This window comes from Carica papaya, chromosome 1 (assembly GCF_054855325.1).
Source record: "Carica papaya isolate Zhongbai chromosome 1, ASM5485532v1, whole genome shotgun sequence".
Taxonomy (NCBI): domain Eukaryota; kingdom Viridiplantae; phylum Streptophyta; class Magnoliopsida; order Brassicales; family Caricaceae; genus Carica; species Carica papaya.
The window spans coordinates 3,339,761-3,356,363 of record NC_142309.1 but is presented as its reverse complement, the minus strand read 5'-3'; the positions used below and the strand labels follow the sequence as shown (position 1 = coordinate 3,356,363).

Here is a 16,603-nt window from a genome sequence, read left to right as displayed (position 1 = left end):
ATATATTATTAAATTAAAATTACTGATAAATGTATACGTAAAAATAATATAAAATTCCAAATTAAAAAAAAATAATAACAATTTTTATAATTAATGTTATAAGTTGAAAGTTATGGTAACTCCCGTTGTTAAATTACCTCTCGGTAAAAAATTAATTAATGTTTGATATAAAAAAAATGATTTTAATATATATATATATGTATATGTATGTTTATCATAAAGCTCAATTAGAAAAGCCCAAGCCAAAGCCCAAGCCAAAGCCCAATTTCACTTTCTTCCCCTTTCTTGATTTTCTTTTTTTAATTTTCTCTTCTCTCATTTGGAGCCTTCTTGGTCGCCAAGTCTCTCTGGTTTTCTCCCCTTTTCAAGCCCTCGTCTCATCCCCCTCTCCATTACCTCCTACTTTACTCATCCGAATACTCCAGTTCTGGGTTACAGCATCTGGATTGCTCAGAAGCAAGAAATATCTCCAGCTTTCTTCTCCATCGTCGTGCTTCTCGACGTCACCAACAGATAGGGTTCGGTCTTCATCAGCCAGGTAAAGTTAATGCCTCATCCACTTGATCCTCTTTCTCTGTTACGCGTATTTGTTAGCTTCTCTTTTATTTAGGGATCTTATGTGTTGATTGTACTCAAACTGAGTTCCTGGTCGGTGGCTTGTGCATTTTCGCTTTGGTATCGATTTCCTTTCTCTCGCTCTCTTTCTCTGTCTTTCGTTTTTTTCCTTTCCACGGATCTGTTTGTTTGTTTGTTTGCAATGGTTTATTGTCGAAATAAAGTGAATGTATGAATATTCTCTCCATCTCCGTGCCTGAATGAGCAAGTTTGAAGTTCGTTTCAATTGTTCGTTTTATGTGGGTTGTTGATCTTGAAATGATTAATTCTCTCTCTGCTCTTTCGTTTTATTTGCATATTATATTTTCTTTCTTTTTTTCTTATTGGCGGTTTCAAGTATGATTACCTTGTTCTGCCCGGTTATGGTGGAAATTGTTTTACAACTACGCATTCAGAAAAAAAAAAAAAAAACAAAGATTTGAGATTTTGACTGATAAGGGTGGTGTTTGATCATAATTCCTTGATTTTCAAAGTTGTTATTGTATCTGGTGTTATTTGGTTTTTGGGTATAGTCTGAATTTTGCTTCCAAAAGTTTTGGGTTTTGTTATGAAGTAAAGCAACTGAAAATTTTTCGGTAAATGAGGATGGTTTGCTAGATGCTAATGCCTAGTTATACTCACACTAGCATTTGATTTTCCTGAATCCTGTATGGGTTGGTTCTATCCGTAATTGTAAATGTGTTTAGATCCTGTTATCTGTTTGAATGTTGGATTTACACAAACAAGGAGGGATTTCCTTTCATCAGTTTCTAAGTGATGACTTTGGTTCAAATTTTAATTTCATGGAATACAAATGGGAAAACAATGCAAATAAAACAAAATACAAATATTATTCTAATTTTAAGTTGTTCATGTAAAAATTTAAGTTAAATGGCTTTGTGATTATTTTCTTGGCAAGTGAAAATACAAATTTTTTGTTATAAGGTTGAATATATAAATCAATTTCATTTAATTCTACATGAAGTATCAAATTATTAAGATCTAAAAACGGAAGGAGAATATAGTAAACATGAACAGAAACCTAATGTAAACCTTTTCATGTTTTCTCCCATTGTTCTGGTTTCATTTCAATGCCTTAATCTGTTAGGGATGTTGATTTATTTGTTGTCAGGTTTCTCTGTTCTATGGATGCTGGATATTGTTGAGTTATGGTTTTGCTAATGCCTAATTTGTGGCAATTTCTTGTTTTGTTTTTCACAGGTGTTGAAGTTTTTTCAGGTGTTCAGAGTGACCATCAGTTTCTTGTGAACACGATTGTCTTGGCATGTCTTTTTACAATTCTGCTATTGTTGTTTTAAAATAATTTTAGTTTAAACTGTATGGTTTAGAACATGGTTACTGGTTGCAGGAAGCCACTAATGTTTTGTTGGATGTAGGTTAGTTTAGTTTGAAAATGCCTGCAGCAATTGAAGTTCCCCCCAAGGGTGGATTTAGTTTTGATCTCTGCAGAAGGAATGATATGCTTGCAAAGAAGGGTGCCAAACCCCCATCTTATCGGAAAACCGGTACAACAATTGTTGGGCTGATTTTCCAGGTACTTCACCCCTGCCACCCACCCCCATCATCTTCCTTTTTTCCTTTCTACATTGAATATCTTCTATATGGGCTTGAGCTATTCTGAGCCTGACGTCTTGTAGAACTTAATAATTAGCTGCTTCTGTACCGAGTTATATACTCTCTTTGATGTGTAAAGTGTGAAGGCAGGGCGCTAGAAATTATAATATCATGACACGTTAGGTAATGCTATAGAATCATATGAATAGACTAGCTGGTAATTGAAACTGGTCAAAATGGCATGTGGTGGTAGTATACGGTCAAGAAATAAGCGCCTAAGGCCGAGCGCTTCCCTCTTGAGTTAGGGGTGGCGTGGTATTCCACGAGAGAGGTTTTTATTGAAAATCGTGGTACACAATAGTGTGATAGGCGCACATTAAAATTGGGTTCCATGGCCGCTTTGCTGCTCTAGTTTCTGTAGCCAATGTGAGGTGATTTCCCTACACATCATTTTAATATTTCATGCCGAATTTTATTTAAAGGACAAGTTTTATTCAGAAGACAAACCATTTCCGGGTTGCTTTTCCAGGCATGATATCCCACTGCCTCCTTTTTTTTTCATGTCCCAGGTACTATATAACCTATCATTGTTTTCATATGCAATATTTGTTTTTCTAGATTATCCATTTACTTGAATCCGGTCCAAATGACAAGCATAGATGGTAAATAATCAACAAATGAGCGCCTAAGGCCGAGCGCTTCCCTCTTGAGTTAGGGGTGGCGTGGTATTCCACGAGAGAGGTTTTAATAAAAAATCGTGGCGCACAATAGTGCGATAGGCGCACATTAAAACTGGGGCGCCATAGCCGCTTTGCTGCTTTAGTCTCTGCAGCCAAAGTGAGGTGATTGCCCTACATATTCTTGTAATTTTTCATGCCAACTTTTGCTTTTAAAAGAATGCATAATGCTCATTTCTTAAGCATATGGTGTTGTTAAAAATTAGGTTAACAGACTTAGTGCTGCAATGGAGGTGGATTTTACTTGTAAACTGCCGGTATAAATTGGGAAAAGCTAGATTAAGAGTGGTGATAATCTGGATCCTTTAACAGGCTTTAACCATAAATGTTCCTTTTTACTTTCAGGAAAATAATCAGTTGTTCTCTGTCTATATTTTGAGTTATGGGAATTGCCTAATAAAAAGAAGTCCTTGACATCTTTCTTAGTTTTCAACACTTACTTTGGAGCAGGAACTCTACTGATATGCATTGCTGCATTTTCAAAATTTAAGTTCAGAAAATATACACATTGATCCATCTAGCTGCTCCTTCCCTTTTTCCCTTTTGATATTGCTTGTCTTTCTTCCTGGCAAATATGGTAGGATTTACATAAAGTGTTAAACTCTGTGATTTTGTATAGGATGGTGTCATTCTCGGGGCAGATACTAGGGCAACCGAGGGACCCATTGTTTGTGATAAGAACTGTGAGAAAATTCATTATATGGCACCAAACATATATTGCTGTGGAGCAGGAACTGCTGCTGATACAGAAGCAGTTACAGGTATCAACTTCTCTTTTTATGTTTAATGTATTAGTGTGAGCTTGCAGTTGAACTTAGCTCTTCATGCTAGAACATGTGAATCAGGCTATTTGTATATTTCATTTTATCAAGTATAGCTAATGCATTGTTATGGTGCCTGCTTATCTAAAGACATGGTCAGCTCACAGCTGCAGTTACATAGGTATCACACTGGCCGAGAGTCTAGGGTTGTTACAGCACTGACTCTCCTCAAGAGACACCTTTTCAGGTGAAGGTTTTTTTCTGCCCTTATAGTAGATACTCTTCGCTGATAAGCAACATCTCTTTGTGGTAAGCATATGAAACTGACTGTTAAATGTTTTTAAAAGTTATCAAGGTTATGTCTCAGCTGCTCTGGTTCTTGGTGGAGTTGATGTCACTGGGCCCCATTTGCATACAGTGAGTTTTTCTGCTTGCATATGTTTTTGGCATTACGAGGTTCTTTTTGCTAGTTTAGTCGTTCCACTTCTGAACTTCTTATGTGTGAAATGGGCTCTTTGCAGATATATCCTCATGGATCAACGGACACATTACCCTTTGCTACTATGGGTTCTGGTTCTCTTGCTGCAATGGCTATATTTGAGTCAAAGTACAGAGAAGGTCTAACTGTAAGTTTGCTTGCATTATCATGAAGAAATAATAACCTCAGTGTTAGTTATGGATATCATCAATACCTTAAAAGATGTCTCTGCATATCGTTGATTTATTCTTTATGTTGTCTTTCCAGAGAGATGAAGGAATAAGTCTCGTATCCGAGGCTATATGCTCTGGTATATTCAATGACTTGGGAAGTGGAAGCAATGTTGATATTTGTGTTATAACCAAGGTTCGATACCTTTCTGCCTTTGTTATTTTCAGAAAGAACATGAGAAACCTTTTGCGCTCCATTTTTTATATAGCAGTTTCTCATCTGGTGTACAATGGCACAGGGCCAGAAGGAGTACCTGAGGAACCATATGTTGCCAAATCCACGCACTTACATCAGTGCTAAAGGCTACTCTTTTCCTAAGAAGACTGGTTAGTGCTATCCGATTTAGTTATCCTTTTTTCTTTTGCTTCTACCAATTTCAACTTTAACATCTAAAACAATAGCCTGAGAATTGTATGAGCTTATTTCATTCAGCTCTATTCTCTGTGATTGCAGAGGTCCTCCTAACGAAGATCACTCCGTTGAAGGAAAAAGTGGAAGTGATTGAAGCAGGAGATGCCATGGAAGAGTAGAGATCACTGTCTTAAGAGCAACACGGTTGAAATTGGTATATCTTACGATGTCCACTATCAAGACCCGCAGGACCTTACTTTTTATTCGACACAAATGCCTTGTGTTCATTAGATGGAGATATTATGGCTCTTTGTTAGCATTTTCATGAGGAATATGTATTCAACCTTGCCGAATGATCTTATCAGTTTAAGAATTATTTTGAATGAACTGCCAGATGGGTCCTTGTGTTTCCGATAATGTTAAGCTGATTAGCAAATTATGGAAGGTTTGTGTCGATTAGTTGTCTTTCTTTTGCAGGAAGGATGATAAAGGTTGTGTTCGGTAGGACTAAATAGAATCTTACTAGTGTTTCTTTTTTTCATTTTTTTACCTTCTTTCTGGATCTTGGTTTATAACCATTTGCTAGACAATGGCTTCTCATCAAGCTTTGAGCCATATTCTACTGTGTTGTGTGGCTCTAGTTGGTCTGATTTTTCAAAAAGAAGAAATTCTTATGGTCTGATTTTGAAAGATTCCAAAGAACCAACATGCAAAAACATATTTCTTGGTACCTAATCTTTTCCAAGAAGACACTAGGGAGAAGAGTTCTTTTATGCGTCCAAGTCTACCTTCATTCATTCCTAAGCTACATATTTTAGTATGTATATGTATATATATATATATATATATATTAAAATATAAAATGTGTTATTATTATTATTTATAAGGTTGAGTGTTATTAGTGTTATTCCGTGCTAAGCTAACATTAATTAATATATTCCTTTTATAAATACAATGTCACGAGGGTATCCGCCTTTTTTAATTATAAACCTTATACAACAAGAAAATAAATCATATCTATTTATATAAAAATAAAAAATAAAAACTAGAAACTCAAGTGTTTTTTTAATTTCTTTCTGAATTTTTAAAACATAAAATTAAATATTATTATATTATTATTTAATAGCGTGTCGGTGAAAGTACGTAACCGTAACGTCGCCGCGTTGGCTTTCGGGCGTGTCGCTCTATAAAAACCTCACCTTTCTTCTTCTTCCATTTTATCTCCCGGCGCTTTTCCCCATTTTCATAAACAACAAACACCAGAGCACCCACAACTCCAAACGCAGAACTTATTATCTTCCTCTTCTACCTTCCTCTAACCTGAAGCGACGTCGTCGTCTGTCTAGACATGTCCTACGATTATCTCTTCAAGTACATAATCATCGGCGACACAGGTTCCTCTCTCCCTTTCTCTGTTTATTTCTTGCTCCCTCTGCCGTTTTGTCTAAACCCTAGGGAGTAGTTCTGTCGAGAATTCTTACAATTATGGAGTGGATTGCTGGTTGTGTGCGGTTCAGGTGTTGGAAAGTCATGTCTGCTCCTGCAATTCACTGACAAGAGGTTCCAGCCTGTGCATGATCTCACTATTGGCGTCGAATTCGGTGCTCGAATGGTCGCTATAGATGGAAGGCCCATCAAGCTCCAGATATGGGACACAGTAAGCTTATTTTGTTGTTTCTGCGGAATCTGTCTGCTGATTATATTCTTACATGATATACTTGCTTTGCTTGTTCGAATTTTAGGTTTAATGTTGTCTGCTGTTTGCTTTGATTAGGTTTTGGTTAAGTTCGTATTCGATTCGCATGCTATTTCTTAACCTTAATTACAAGAAATATGTACTTTAGGGAATTTGTTTCACAGCGGATTTCCACTCCTATATTGAGTCTGTGACGTATTTCTGTTCCCATTTTGCTGGATTTAGCTTGAACTGGAACATATATTTAGGACACTAATCTCATTCAAATCTTTACTTAATTTCCTTTGTATTAATTTTAATGTGTTCTGACTCTCTGGTATTGAGCTAAAAATTTGATTAGTCAATCATGTTATTTCACTTTTCCTTCATATTCTGATGGTCGGGAAATCTCAGCATCTCTAACCAGTATTTCACTCCATCATTTCCCTAATAATTTCTTCCTTCTGATTTTCACTAAATACGGTTTCGCCCTCTAAGTTCAATGTGCCATTAAGAATATGACATTTGTCGTCTTTTAGGCAGGTCAAGAATCATTCAGATCCATTACCAGATCTTACTACAGAGGAGCAGCTGGAGCACTCCTGGTTTATGACATAACTAGGTCAGTGCAAGTCTCTGTACCACTTTCTCTTAATGTTAAAAGCCACAATGTCGAGTTTGAGCTTTGTAAACTTCATCTAACTTGGTAGATGTGGAAATAGAAATCCTTAGGATATTAAGGCAATGTGTATCAGTAATTAAGTGTATTATATATACATGTAATGCTTTTCTTACCATTTTTCTCTCCTGCTTGAGCTCTTTCTTTTGTGTGAATTTGTCTGGTAACCACTAAGCTTAATCACCAGTTTACAGTAATTTTGAAGGCTGACCTCATTGATTACTTAAAAAAGTACCTATTAATTGTTACCCATGTAATTTTTGTCTCGGTTCATCTGAAGTTAAAAACGGTTTTCTCATCCAGGAGAGAGACATTCAATCATCTAGCAAGCTGGTTGGAGGATGCTCGGCAGCACGCAAACCCCAATATGAGTATCATGCTCATCGGTAACAAGTCTGATCTTTCTCATCGGAGGGCTGTCAGCAAAGAGGAAGGTGAGCAATTTGCAAAGGAACATGGGCTTCTATTCTTGGAAGCGTCTGCAAGAACAGCTCAAAACGTTGAGGAGGTATATACGTGAACAACTTATGACTAGGCCTTTGGTGTTTGGCTTAAGGTTTTTCTTGACATGTTTAATTTTTCCTTCAGCTAACATAGTAAAAACTATCTTATAGGCCTTCATCAGGACTGCTGCAAAGATCCTTCAGAATATTCAGGAAGGCGTGATTGATGTATCCAACGAGGTAGTTATCATCTATCCCTTTGTTGTAAGGACACTTTATAGCATTAGGAAGCACTGCATCATTAGCTCTTACCTTTATGTCCTTGGTTCTAGTCAGTCATCCGTTATAAATCTGCATTAGGAAAGCACGCCTGACCTTTTTGACAAATCCTTACTTTCACAAGGTTGTTTCCTTCTCAAATTGTGGAAGCAACTAATTATTAGTTCTTGTAGAATGTCTTCTTTTTACCGTTAACATCCATAACATCTCCGAGACTATAGCTTTTGGATATGTCACACATTAAATTTTTATTTTCGTAATCTCTATTTGTATTTAGGAACTTGTAAGTTATTGTCCTTCTAGTTCTCAAATGGGTGCGTTAGCTATTGATGTCCCGCTTGTTAGAACCGTGTATTTGCATTCCAAGTAAAACTCGAAAATGGCATAATAACTAGGAGTGGAGTTTTAAAATATTAGGTGTTGTGGTCATTATTGGATCTATTTAAAAAAAAAGCACAGATTTCGAAATGTGCACTGAAAAATTGATTTGAGAAATTAATTTGGGTAATGAATAGATGACAAGAGATTTTAAGAAAGTCACGATGTAATCCACTTACAGAAACCTTCTTGTTTTCGTTTTTTGGCAATTATTTCAGTCGTCTGGCATCAAGTTCGGTTATGGGCGGCCTCAAGGTACAGCGGGTGCAAGAGATGGAGCAGTTGCTCAGAGAAGTGGCTGCTGCGGTTGAACTTGAACAGACTTGATCTCCTGATGCTTATTAAGAAGAAGAAAAAAAAAAAAAAAAGAAGAATCTTTGTGCCACTTCTGAACAACATTGACTGTAAAAATCTAATTTTAGTTTCTTCCTTTCTCATTCCCTGTTTGGATGAGTTTCTGTTCTTCCTTCACATCGTCCGCCCACCTTTCTGCTCGGTTTTAGTTTATAAGTGGAGATTAAAATTTAGTTGAAAATAAATATTGTATTCCTTAAAATGTTTAATTTATAAATTATAACAAAAAATACTTATAATTAGAAAAGTTGAAAGAATCATTAGATAGAAAACCAACAGTTTTATGCTTCTCTTGAGTTCCATTGACTAAAAAAACATGTTAAAATTCCAATATATACATATATATATATATATGTGCGTACATTGGTTGTATAAAATGTCAGCACAAAGGGTTGAAACAGATTAAAAGAATTATACAAAATTGTTGATTTCAATGTAAAGATAAACTTTTTCAAGATTTTTAATTTTAAATATCTCAGAGTTATTATCCTAAAAATAGTTTTTTCATAAATTTTAAGAATATATTTTATACATTGGATTAAGAAAATCCACTCTAAATGAATTATAAATTTTAATTTCTTACAGTCTTTTAAAATTTTGAAGTACCATTGTAGACCACTTTCTTATAATTTTAAAGTTGTAATTTTATTAATATTATTGTTTAGTTCTCCAAACACCATAATTTACTCACTTTTCAATTAGATGTCACAGGATTTAAATACAATAAAAGGGCTTGAAATCAGGAAGTTTTGATCCAATTTATAAAATTTTTCTAGATAAAGAAAGTTGAACTTGGTCCAAAAAGACAAGACCGAGGCTTCTCTTCCCAGAGTTACTATAATGAAGTCAATGGCATTGTTTCGACGGAAGAACTGAAACCTATAAGTTCTATGGTCAATGCTATATACTCCTCACTACCATGGATGGTACGTACTCAAGCAATTATCGTTTCAGACCAAAATATCTAAAGCTCGGTAGAGCTTAGAACCGTGATGTAATATTCAGATTACAAATCTACTATCTCGCGAACTAAAACAAAGAAGCTCTTCTTCCATAAATAGAAACAATTCTTCATTAAGAAAACGTACCTTCATAATGTGGTAATCAAGATCCACCAAATATCTGCGAAGGAAGGAAGAGCCAAAGGTTCAGGGTGAATAAGCATCTAAGGATGCAATTTGAGGAGTCACTGCTAAGTTCTATCCAATGAGAAACGGCACTCACCCCAGCCAGGATATCTCTGGAGAGCCTGGGTTTGCCCTGTGATGGATCCTCTTTCTTAACTGGTTTTGTCTGCGGGAATTGTCGAATCACCTTTGGCTGGCCGACAGGGGGTTCATTGTCGGTTCCTGTTTCTTGTTGAGACTTTTGCTTCTGTTGATACATCATAGAAAGAAAACATTTAAAGTCATGGGCCACAGTGCCACTTGAGAGCAAGAACTGAATATCTCCTTAAAATCATAAGGGCAGAAACAAAAACTACAAACTTTTCGAACGATAAGACACCAATCAAAGGAAAGATTCCTTGTAGGAAGAAAGAGAGGAAGGTACTTGTTAATTGTTATCTACCCATCCTATACACTATGAAAAAACGGAAAAGAAATAACTGCACAGTGAGAAAATCCTAGTATCTTTCTTCGAATGTATTGGTACTATCAATTTAACCAAGCTAATTCTATGAGGGATGGATTTTCTTTAATTCAGGAAGTACTTCACTATGTCCAGGAAAAATACATTTCAGGAAGCAGTTGGCTTTGACAATAATATCACCACCCCCTCAACCCCACTGTATATATGGCTCACCTTCTTCATTCGTTCTTCTATAGCACTCAAAGCTCGGGATTTTTCAACTTTAGATAGATAGAAATCCTTTTCCCTCTTTGCAGCAGAAAGTACTAAGGGTAGTTTCTGCTCTCTGACGGCATTCTTATAAGCTGCAACAAAGATTTTGAAATTAGGCAAGTGATTTACCATTTTGTAGAAAGAGTCAACAGAAGGCTATCAATTATATACCAATTTCTTCAGTAAGATCATCCCATTTGAATTTGCTCAAATACTTGATATTCCAGAGATCATAATAGAATGCTGACCTCTTTCTCCCACCTGAATATGGGGAAGGTTAGAAGGTTATAACACAGAAATCATAAGAACCCCGATGTGAAAATAAAAGAAATGGCAATGAAGTAGACACCAGAAGTTGATAACATTTAGCAATGCGGAATTTGTCAGAATGCACAATATGCTTGTTTCATGCCACCTATTACCTCATTGCATTATCTCAAGCATAAGAAATACTTTACGCCATGATTAAAGCCAAACTAATAAAATAAAAAAAAAAAGAAGCTGCAATTCTAGTAGCAAAGGATAAAAGGAAATATTATGGCTTGTAACATACAAGATAGTGATTCATACCAATTTGTTCACCGTTTAACATGTTAGCAACCCTTTTCGCTATGCTTTTCTTGGTGAACTCAACCCACCTACGGTGAAACAAAGTGAGAAAACCATATGACTAAATGATGATAAACGGATGCCGGCATCTTTGCAAGTAAATGAGACAATAAATTTAAGAGCAAGTAAATTTGATACCCTGTGATTTGGGTCATTTCAGATCCAATACTTGTCGTTCAATTTTAACAGTTTCAATATTCATGATTTGAACATTAATAAGGTAGCACAATACTGTTAGTTCAAACACAGGAAATTTCTGGATGTTAAAATATTTGAAGCATGGATCACTCAGAGTAGACCTTCCAAAATTAAAAACTAAACAAAAAATCTAAAAAGTGTATCACTTTTAATACATACAAGCTCCACTAAAAGTTCTTTAGTCTACATTTATTTTTTAATTTTTTGTATTTTAAATTTATTTTTTAAACTTAATAGTTTTCTTAAATTGTAGAAAATCTAATATAAATTGTCACATGGACTGAACATGAGAAAACTCAAACCCCAGGGAACTAAAAACTATAACTCCCCCTAATTTAATGAAGAATAGTGACTTTCAGAAAATATGAAACAAAATCTCCACATAATTCACAGGCTCCCATTACAGATGGTTTTTAGCAAAATTTATAAGCAAAATGAAGAAATTACACGTACCCTTCTGAGAATACTTGTCCCCGAAATCCACCAGCTCGCTTCCGGTGTACCTGGCTTGAAGGATCTGTTATGCAATATCATCAGAGCATTTTCATTTATTAGGACAAAGCAACAAATTCACAGCTAGGATATGCTAACCATTAGTGAAACTATGGTCCGCTCACCTTCAGGTGCAAGATAAATACGTTGTATTTCTCCAAACTGAGAAAGAATTTGACGAAGTTTCACATGATCCATATGTGGAGGAATTCTACTCAGGTAGCAAACCCCACGATTATTAGCCTTAGTAGCTTCTTCCAATAATTTTTCTTTCATTTTGTTCTTCTTACTACCTGTCTTTCCACCACAAGATTCTAGATCTTTCAAGCTTTCCAAACCCTCATCAATAGATGTTTTATTCCTATCTCCTGCAAGATTCTCTCCATCAACCTCTTGATTTTCCCCTTTATCTTTCTGTCCTTTTGCATTTCCATCATTCAATTTCAGGTTTCCTTCCGGCAGAGGATTTGCTCCACTTATTCTTCCTTCTTCACAAATAGCAGCTTGGTTTAATAATTGCTTCTTCCTTTTGCTTTCTCCACATTCCAAAATTCCATTATTAGAGCTCAATTTCATTTCTCCCGGGACCCCTTCTGTATCAACCTCTAGTTCTTCCTCAACATCATCTTTTTCAATCAACACATGCTTTTTCCTTTTATTCTTATGTTTTTTTCCGCTGCCACTATCTCCCTTATTTTCTCTCATTTCAACAATAATATCTGTATCTTGTCCCTCTATGGTACCCTTTCTTTTAATTTCTTCTTCTGCTTCTTCTACAGCATCTAAACTTTTATCCAACAATCCTCTTTCCCTTTTACTTTCTCGCCTCTTTGCCTTCTTGTTGCTTGATTTCTGTTTGCCCCCTCGTGGAGACTTGATGCCATTGACGCTTAGCTCTTCCTCAGCCATCCCTGCCAATGAATCAACGTGGAAAACCAACAATAAGGAACACAAGCAATTAAAATAGTTCAAGATTTCTTGTGAGGAAAAGATATAAAAAAAATAAAGCATGCACAGTTATTAGTAATTAAATTCTGATGAAAGTGAAACGCCAGGAGAAAAAATTCTTCAACAAAACCTGCATAAACACAACGTAGACTACCTTCTCTCCTGACCTAAAATTGACAACTATGGAATATACATGAAAAGAAAAATCTAAAAGAACGTCAAATTATAATTCCATTTAAACAAACGACAACAAATCAACAGATTAGTTCTAACATCAATCTAATTTCATCCTTTGGATGGCATTGTCATCACCGTTCAATCAAAACCAACTGATTCTTCTCAACACTACAATATTTGAAAATAAAAACAGAACTCGGTGAGGACGACTCACTCACCTGTAAATTAAAGTTCCTCTCGCTGCAAGTTTGAATCGACCCGAACACAACTCAGGTGACTTTGTTTATCCTCGTCGATCCTTTTATCTCTACGTATCTCCGCTTTCCCCTGAGAATAGCTCTCAGTCTCCTTCCCTGCGACCACCGTCCCACTCTCTGTCCTCGTTTTTTTGTCTCTGAACCGAAAAAAGAAAAGCCTAAGGTTTTCTTGCCGAATGCTTCTCCCGCTCTGAGCTCACTCTCTCTCTCTCTCTCTCTCTCTCTCTCTCTCTCTCTCTCTCTCTCTCTCTCTCTCTCTCTCTCTCTATCTTCTCTGAACCGAAACGAGGAAGCCCGCCAGGTCTTCAAGCCCTTCTTCGACGCTCCCCTGGACTCAGTTATGAATAATATATAATTTTTTAAAGGAAAATTAATTAATTTATTAAAAATATTATTTATAATGATATGAAGTAATAAATATTTGATATATATAAAAGAAATTATATATTTTGTAAAATAATTATGTATTAAATTAATTTTACTTATTATGTCTTTTATCTAATAAAAAATAAATACTAATATTAAAATATGAAAGTAAAAACAAGACTAATTTTTTAGTTATTGTGTATTTTACTTTTAATATTTTGTTTAACTGAAGTATTTTTGAAAGAAAAATCAGAAATCAGATGTCAAAATACAATTTAAGAAAGTTCTGCCGCGTGGGATGCACGGTCAGCAGCTCCGATGAATAAGGACGCGCTGCGTGGCAGCAGACGCTGACGTGGTGCCACGTGGGAGGCCACATAGGCGATCCGCGTGCCCGTGATCGAATGGCCCAGATCCATTCCTGCGCGCATGGACAATCCAAATGCGTTCCCTCCCCAAACGCGATCGGACAACCGAATTTGAATGCAATCAGACAACCCAGATTAGATCGCGATGGACGACACAGATTGGATCACGATGAACGGTCCAGATTCACTCCCTATTTAATCAACATCGGACGGTCTAGATCAAACGCGATGAACGGCCTAGATCAAAAGCGGACGGATGTAAATAACCCCCATCTACACCAAACCTTAACCCTACCCGCCAGTCCCCCTTGTTGGAGAAGAAGACCCAGCCCCCGGGAAGGAGACCGCCGCCACCCGTCGCCGCACCGGAGCCCTTTCCTCCGCCAAAAAAGGTAAAAAAATTTTCTTTGGCTCGAAATTCAATTTTAAACACACTCATGACCAAATCAAAGCAAAAGAACTAGATGATTGCTGAAAAATATGGGCAAAGCCGAGCGGTGCTGCCATAGAAAATTTCACAAAACGCCTCCGATGAGGCCCTTCCCAATTCTCGTTCTGCGTAATTTTTTTACCATTGTGATCATCGTTTCCTTCTGTACAGATTGACTGGATCAAAACACTCAACCGCAACATAGGTCGGAGGAGTCACCGTACCGGAGAGCCTCACCGTCGATGAGTTTTGATTTTTTGTATTTTTTGGGCCAACCGATGCCCTTTAATGTATTTTTTAGCAGGGATCGATACAGAATCGGTAGAATTTGGCCGAAAACAGTCGAACCGAGGCGGACCGCCGCTGTGGGCGGCGGTACTGTTGTCGAAGCACGGTGAAGCCACCGTACCAGAATTTTAAAATTGGCCAAGTAGGCCCTGGGACTAATTTTGGGTTTGTTTGGGACATTTGTAGGTACTATTAGCGCGTTTTAATTCTCGAAGAAAAATTCATAGAACCTAAGAATCGCCCATAGGCATAGTTGAACAGCTAAGCTTTTCGGGCATCAAATCGAGTAAGGATCCCTCACTCTATTCCCTATCATAGACTAAAGTCTAAATAAATAATAATATGATATTTTTTGTGAATTTAGAAAATATGCATAATTAATTATGGATTGCTAATGGAGCCAGAACCGGAAATTCTATGCTGTTTTTTTTTGTTGATTATTTTACAGTTTAAATATATGATAGTACCTTATTAATTGATTTTATGGCTTTGAATGCATGTATGATTTATTCTATATGTTTACTGCTGAATCGAAAAAACTAAAGGTTAAACGATAAAAATTGTGTGATGAAATGAATAGATGAAACGACAGCCTTACTGGATATTCTGGGAGATGGTGGACGGACCGGGTACATAAAGAACCCTACCATGAACATTGTCTCATACCAGACAGGGTATGGAGACTTGATAATTTGACACTCATACCGGACGGGGTATGGAAATGGCATTATTTCACCCTCATACCGGACGAGGTATTGAGGTTTGGTAAATTAGCGCTCATATTGGACGGGGTATAGAGACGACCCGTTATTTGGAAATGTTAAATGAAAAGGTTCACATGTAGCGGGGACATCCCTATGAACTCTCATAGATACTAGCAGGCTGGTAAAAAGAGTGATAGTTATTGTAGATTTATTTATGATGGACATAGATTTATAATGTGTGATATGATTGCTGATTATACATAGAACCATGATCTGTATAATATTATTGTCTGTATAGATTGTTTTTATGAATCTCACTACGGTAAGTGAACGGTAAATGATTTTTATGATCGATAAATGAATTTGTCAATTTAGTACTCCATTAGTATTTTTTTGATTTTATACCAATCTTTATTTCTGTGTCGGTGATATAGTGTGATATCCTTACTGAATTAGTATAACTCATCCCTTATTTAACCATTTCAGATTAAAAGAACCAGGTTCCAAAACCCGATCCGTAAGAAGATTGCGAGTAGATGCTAGTTTTTTTTTTATTTTCCGTTCATTTTTTTATTTATTGTATTTCTTTCAAGAAAATGAATTATGTAACACTATTTGGTACTTTAAGTCATTGTGTAAGAAATGTAAACCTAAAACTCTTATTACACTTCCGCACTTAATTTATAACTTATTTCCTTTGATATTTCTGGAGTTGTTACAGTACACGTAGCCCGTATTTTTTCTTTTTGTAATCTGACCCTTGTTTTTAAATTTTTCTTTTAAATATACCCCTTTAATTTAAAATTTAGTTTTGACTTCTGAAAATTGTTTTAAAAACTTTTAAAATATATATATTAAAAATATTAATAATAAAAATTAAAATTAAAATTTGTATATTATTATTATTTAAAAAATAATTAAAATTCATCCTTTTAAACCAAATTCTCCAAGTCGAGGTATTACAAAGTGTATTTTTATTATTATTAATTTAGTTAATTAGTTAAAATAATTTTTAAATTTTTTTGACAAACTTAAATATTATATAATTATTTTAATTTTTTTGTTAGTAAATAAAAAATAAATAAAAAATCTGTCTAAAATTAAATTATAATAAAAAATATTAAAATTAAATTATAACAAGTGTCAAGCTTGTTATAACATATATATATATATATTTAACATATAATTAAATCACATCTGTCCATGAAAAACTATTAGACATAAAATTGAATTAAAATTAATTTTTTAATTCAAATCTATTATAGTTATAATACAATCTCATTTTTATAACAATAAATTTAAATTTAATGCAAATTCAATCTAAATTTCGAGACTATTACACAAATTTGAGCTTATTCAAATACTATTACTTAAATAATAAAACATATA

At 35.4% G+C, this 16,603-nt stretch overlaps 3 protein-coding genes across 6 annotated transcripts; 2 read left to right on the top strand and 1 right to left on the bottom strand.

Annotated features, from left to right (window-relative positions):
- The first annotated feature begins 309 nt into the window (after nucleotides 1-309).
- On the top strand, nucleotides 310-5,114 carry LOC110808959 (proteasome subunit beta type-7-A). 4 transcript variants are annotated; one of them, XM_088214563.1, is made up of 10 exons: nucleotides 310-538; nucleotides 1,816-1,833; nucleotides 1,992-2,149; nucleotides 3,526-3,667; nucleotides 3,818-3,914; nucleotides 4,015-4,084; nucleotides 4,189-4,293; nucleotides 4,413-4,511; nucleotides 4,615-4,702; nucleotides 4,830-5,114. In XM_088214563.1, exons 3-10 carry the CDS (start codon nucleotides 2,009-2,011, stop codon nucleotides 4,904-4,906), a joined length of 819 nt encoding a protein of 272 aa, XP_088070689.1. In that variant the 5' UTR covers nucleotides 310-538; nucleotides 1,816-1,833; nucleotides 1,992-2,008; the 3' UTR covers nucleotides 4,907-5,114. The 4 variants fall into 4 exon arrangements, with proteins under 4 accessions (XP_088070689.1, XP_088070683.1, XP_088070680.1 ...); XM_088214557.1 differs by having other exon boundaries at nucleotides 1,816-1,877; nucleotides 1,997-2,149; XM_088214554.1 differs by having other exon boundaries at nucleotides 1,816-1,877.
- Nucleotides 5,115-5,934: 820 nt separating this feature from the next.
- Nucleotides 5,935-8,618, top strand: GB2 (GTP-binding 2). Its single transcript, XM_022034643.2, has 6 exons — nucleotides 5,935-6,121; nucleotides 6,245-6,384; nucleotides 6,942-7,024; nucleotides 7,385-7,589; nucleotides 7,696-7,764; nucleotides 8,400-8,618. Exons 1-6 carry the CDS (start codon nucleotides 6,076-6,078, stop codon nucleotides 8,490-8,492), a joined length of 636 nt encoding a protein of 211 aa, XP_021890335.1. The 5' UTR covers nucleotides 5,935-6,075; the 3' UTR covers nucleotides 8,493-8,618.
- Nucleotides 8,619-9,466: 848 nt separating this feature from the next.
- Nucleotides 9,467-13,364, bottom strand: LOC110808972 (RNA-binding (RRM/RBD/RNP motifs) family protein). The gene is made up of 8 exons (XM_022034656.2): nucleotides 13,020-13,364; nucleotides 11,802-12,587; nucleotides 11,638-11,701; nucleotides 10,948-11,015; nucleotides 10,549-10,638; nucleotides 10,339-10,469; nucleotides 9,760-9,909; nucleotides 9,467-9,657 (listed from the first exon to the last, which is right to left on the bottom strand). Exons 2-8 carry the CDS (start codon nucleotides 12,583-12,585, stop codon nucleotides 9,640-9,642), a joined length of 1,305 nt encoding a protein of 434 aa, XP_021890348.2. The 5' UTR covers nucleotides 12,586-12,587; nucleotides 13,020-13,364; the 3' UTR covers nucleotides 9,467-9,639.
- Nucleotides 13,365-16,603: the final 3,239 nt, after the last annotated feature.